Here is a 5,186-nt window from a genome sequence, read left to right as displayed (position 1 = left end):
AAGTCCCATATTGGTAAGTCATATTTTTTGAGCATTATGACTAAAAGATGTGTGAGATATGATGATATTCTCTTAATAATGGGAATTATTATTTTCCATTAGAATTTGGCTCAAATATTATGGCATAAATTAATTTGATTTTGTTTCAGATTAATTGATATGGTGTATGTCTTGATATATTTAATCTGATTCTGTTTCAGATTATTTATGGAATAGAGTAGCTTGCAAGTATTACACCGATTCCATAATTAATGATATTTAATTATGGAAAAGAGTAGCGCACAAGTCTATCTACACCTATATAAACACCTCTAAGGCGTTAGGGTTAGACACACCAAAAACATATTCGCCTTTAAACACAAAACTCTCTCTCTCTCGGTGATTGTTTCGTACCCGTTCAAGCTCGCTGAAGGTGCTCGTTATCCGTAACGCCGCCGCTACCTCGTTTTATCCTGGGAGGCTATCGACTCGCACATACGGTGAGAGGCGAAATAGCTTTAAGGAGACAGTTTCAACTGGACTCGAGGATCTCTCTTCTGTTTATATCTTTTCTTCCTCCGTTTGATTTCGTTTACTCACGCACACATTTGTTTGATTATATGTATTAATCGCAGATTGTATTCACAAGTATAACTTATATCGAAAGACAAGAGAAAAAGAGGGGAGATGGAATCACAAAACTCACAGAAATTCCTCCAACAATAAATTCTTTGCATAATTATGTGCATAGTGAAACTTAGTACTAATATGGAGACACTTAAATATTAAAAAACACGGTACAACTCTACCGAATATTGCAAGACCCATTCTTCAACTAATCTAAACGAGAAAAGAAGATGCAAAAATAAACAAACAAAAAATTGTTTTGACCTTTTTTCCGGTTTCAGCTCAGTCGCTTCTTTCACTAATTGCCGTAAAGGTCATAGTCGGTTGTGTTGAATCTTTTGATGTGAAGGTGGTATCATTACTGTACAAGTCTGAGGATGTATTACTGTAGGAGTTCTTGTTCATAGCAGGTTCGGGTTTAGGAGCTTTTTTAATTTTAAGTTCCATGAAATCAGAGATTAGACCAGGCTTGCTAATAGTTCTGTCATTGCAGTTCAACTCACCCTTTAGCATTTTCACCACAGTTGACATGGTTGGCCGAAGCTTTGGACTGTCTTGTGTGCAGAGAAGGCCGATTTTCAAGAAATTGCATGCCTCTTCAGCATCAAAATCGCCGTTCAAGAACACGTCAACCAACTCAAACAACTTCTTTTTCTCATAATGGTCCCATGTCTGCAACAAAGAGATCAGCGTTATCAACAGACGTGCTAACAATTTGGTAGACGATTACTCTGAACAAGAGAAATAAGCCCTTCCACTTCACCAAATGCTTTGATAGATGCACAATCGTATTTTTAATGTGATGTACATGGTTCAGTGGACTGATCAGAATGACGATAAAAATGCTCTTAGGTAAAAGTTAGGACTTCTGGATTTGAGTCTAGGCAAATTATTTTCAATTTACTCGACGATTATACTGTCCATGGTCCGTACAATTTGCTAATAAAATAAACATGTTACTATTATATGTTCTTGCAACATAATCAGCATTCTAAAAATTGACCTGTTAGAATTTCTATTTGTAGAGACCAGGTAAAACTATGTGAAGTGAAACATGACAAGCATCCAAGCAGGTAAAGTATACATGCAGAGTTTCCTTAGTATGTCATTTTGACAGTCATAGACTCATAGCACTGCCATAATATTCGATCTTTTCACAAACTTTATAATTAAGTATCACTAAATGACATTTACAGCGTTTTATCTCCATACCTTTTCGAGAAGATATTGATCTTCGACAGGTAACCGTGTGTTTGTGTTGCATCTCCCGCAAACGATTTCCATAAGAAGAACCCCAAAACTGTATATATCTGCTTTACGTGTCAACTGTCCCCTTATTGCATACTCTGGTGCCAAATAACCTCTGAAAAACATCAAAATCTTGGTAAGAAAAAGAGAAAATGAGGAGGCTTAAAACATAAAAATGTTGCTATGAATTTGTTTTTCCAAGACAAAACAATTTACAACTGATACTGGTATCGATATGGGATGAAGGACAAGCCACAAGAGTGTCATGGCGCATCTCTTATTCAAAATACACAAGTTGGTGAAAGCTTGTACGTTTTGTAGAAATGCATAATTTAAATTAAAAGTTACACAAATATCAAATAAAACTATTATCCATTAACACTTACATCGTTCCTGCAACACGGGTGCTAACATGAGTCATGTTGTCGGGGATGAGCTTTGCTAGACCAAAATCTGAGATTTTGGCTGTCATGTGCCTATCAAGGAGAATATTGCCAGCTTTAATATCGCGGTGAACAATATATGGCTTCACTTCATCATGAAGAAAGGCAAGGCCTCGTGCAACATCAATACAAATTCTGGTCCGAGTTCGCCAACTAAACTGGAGGTTGCTGTGACCCCTACCTGAAAGCAGAATGTTAGCAAAAATTAGATTGAATTTTTGCAATTTACTACAATAATTGCTAAACGAGATTCAGCATAGAGGGATAAGAAGGTAAATGTCAAAAAGACCAGATTCTTGATTTAGATAGCAACCCTATAACTTACAATTAACTTCGAAAAAAGAAGTCTTTATTTACCTTGAAATGTACTTTTCTTTCGTAATTATCATTTATAGAAATTTCATACAATCCCGAAAAGTACTTTTTTCTAGAAGAAAAGAAGACATACCCAATAAGGTTTGTGCAAGACTGTTATTATCGAGGTATTCATAGACCAGGATTCTCTGAGTTCCTTCAATGCAACAGCCACAAAGTTTTACTAAGTTTTCATGCTCTATATCAGCAATGACTTTAATTTCTGTCAAGAACTCTCGTGTTCCTTGTGCTGATTTAGCTGAAAGAACCTTTATTGCAATCACATCTCCATTTTTAAGCTTTCCCTGATTATCCAAGATTTGAACAAGATTTATTAGCATTCCACAGAGATGACATTATACAGAATAATAGATGGCATTTCTCATAATAGAAGAAAATGAATGTGAAATTGTGCACCTTGAACACAGGACCAAATCCACCCTCTCCAATTTTGTTGGTTTCACTAAAATCATCAGTTGCAATTTTCAGTTCTTTATAGGAGTAGACTTTAACGCCTTGGACCCCTGAAAGCTCTGCTTATATATTAAGCAAAAAAAAATATTTAAGTGTAAAGTTTAGAAGCTAGTAAAACCATCTACTAATAGATGAGAAATGACAAAAATATATTTGCTTCAGAAGTTTGAACCCGTTATTAAAATAGGCAAGACAGTATACCTTCTTCAAGTTCCCCAAAATGTCTAGCTGAGTCGAACTTCCTACTACAAAAGAAAGGCAAACAAGGCATAACGATCTGATACACAATAGACAGTGTCCCGTTAAAATTTGTACAGTTGCTTCCTGGTTCTGACCCTGTTGAAACATCATCTTGCATGTTGAAATAAATAGTCTACAATGTATAAAAAAAATTAAGAGTCTAGAACTTCACAAGTAGGATGATTACCAAGTACTGACACAACTATTTCGGTTTGCTAATCATAATGAAAGACTAGACAGATTACATAAGATGCGATTATGTAAGAACATTAAATTTGTTCCTGAACTGAATGCCATCTGATCATCGAGCATATACTTTGTGCCACTTTACAACAATAATCATTAAGCATCTGTATTTATGTTCATTTATTTCCATAATCAGACAATAAACAGCTCCAAACAATTGATGAAATGATACATATATTATCCACGACATTCTTATAGGTACAACTTGACTGTAAAGTGAATGTACAAGTAATACCGGTCGATGTAGAAGTAAACATGACGAAACAAATCATAAAAAAGAAGGCCTGTAAAATGAGAATCAGTTGGCACAAAACTTGATTGAGCACAGAAAGATGAGAAAAAGTTTTATGTACACATATGGCGTTAACTATAATAACAAATTATTGTAGTTTAAAATTTGATATGATATAAAGTATGATCTGGAATGGCATCTAAAATCTAGGTCCAGATTGTTGTACCATCCACAACCGCAATAACCACTTACAAAGGCGAAGAAAATATCACTCAAAACTGATATACGATGCAGAGCAAATGAAATTATGATTCATCATCAACAAGTAACAAAATATTTCTACTGTCACAATACTAATTACCGAAAAAAATAAGAACTAAATTTTGGTGTCCAAGTGCTTTTATTCTATGCACAAGGAACTTTTTGAATGTCTATGATCTGCAAACTTGTTATGAATAAATCAATCTGTACAAATTATAAAACACCTAACATATCATAATTTTGCATAATTTTAGTAAACCGTCATCAAGTATACGAAGGCAACAGACGCAAATTGCAAATCACCGGAACTATTGTTCTATAAGACCTCATATCATACTTAACAAAAAAAGAGACCTTATATAAAAAAACAGGTAATGAATTTCCAATTTAACATAACAATAAAGCATCCCAGATATATATTAAAAATCAAGTAGCAAGGCAAGGATGAAGTTTTTTGAAATTCAGACACATATATAATCAGGAAAATCATAAATACTACCAGAACAAGATTAAAACCAAGAAACAACAAGGTAAACATAACAACCAAATGAAAAATAAAAAATAAAGCAAGAATAAAGTACCTGAGAAATGGGATATATGGAAAGGCGGTTGAGAAATGAAGCTGCAAATCTGCGGTTAGAATGAACAAGTTTGAGAGAAGAGAAGTTGGTTTAAGTAAAAGTTGACTAAATTAATATAGTTGTTAAACAAGTTGTAAATAGTAGTATTTTGATAACATTGTATAGCGTAGAGATGTAAACATAAACTGAAAAGTCCATCAAGGAATGCGTACGCTCTTTGAATGTGACTTATTTATTTATTTCTCGGCAGCTGCACTTTGATGAAGGTCAGGAACAGCCAAGTTGACCAAGCACCTAACCACTGGCGCGTAAAGTCAATGAGCGCGCGTGATGACGAAGCTTTTTGTTGCTTGTGTCCCCACGTGGTCGTTTATTGCCTTACAATTTATGTATTTTCTGTTTGGTCTCATTTATTATTATTATTATTTTACTTGGTGTGGAAAACATTTATTTGCACGCCAATAATGAATTGGTTTCGATTTTTGCTGGTTTTTACTAAAA

General features: G+C 34.4%; 1 protein-coding gene across 3 annotated transcripts; it reads right to left on the bottom strand.

Annotated features, from left to right (window-relative positions):
* Nucleotides 1–667: 667 nt before the first annotated feature.
* LOC141713337 (cold-responsive protein kinase 1-like) lies at nucleotides 668–4,896 on the bottom strand. Of its 3 annotated transcripts, none has more exons than XM_074516700.1 (7): nucleotides 4,686–4,896; nucleotides 3,327–3,498; nucleotides 3,069–3,184; nucleotides 2,746–2,956; nucleotides 2,241–2,478; nucleotides 1,819–1,969; nucleotides 668–1,278 (listed from the first exon to the last, which is right to left on the bottom strand). In XM_074516700.1, exons 2-7 carry the CDS (start codon nucleotides 3,481–3,483, stop codon nucleotides 889–891), a joined length of 1,263 nt encoding a protein of 420 aa, XP_074372801.1. In that variant the 5' UTR covers nucleotides 3,484–3,498; nucleotides 4,686–4,896; the 3' UTR covers nucleotides 668–888. The 3 variants fall into 3 exon arrangements, with proteins under 3 accessions (XP_074372801.1, XP_074372803.1, XP_074372802.1); XM_074516702.1 differs by having other exon boundaries at nucleotides 3,327–3,402; nucleotides 4,686–4,895; XM_074516701.1 differs by having other exon boundaries at nucleotides 3,327–3,461; nucleotides 4,686–4,894.
* Nucleotides 4,897–5,186: the final 290 nt, after the last annotated feature.

Source organism: Apium graveolens, chromosome 3, assembly GCF_009905375.1.
Source record: "Apium graveolens cultivar Ventura chromosome 3, ASM990537v1, whole genome shotgun sequence".
Classification (NCBI taxonomy): domain Eukaryota; kingdom Viridiplantae; phylum Streptophyta; class Magnoliopsida; order Apiales; family Apiaceae; genus Apium; species Apium graveolens.
This window is presented reverse-complemented; position numbering and strand designations above follow the sequence as displayed.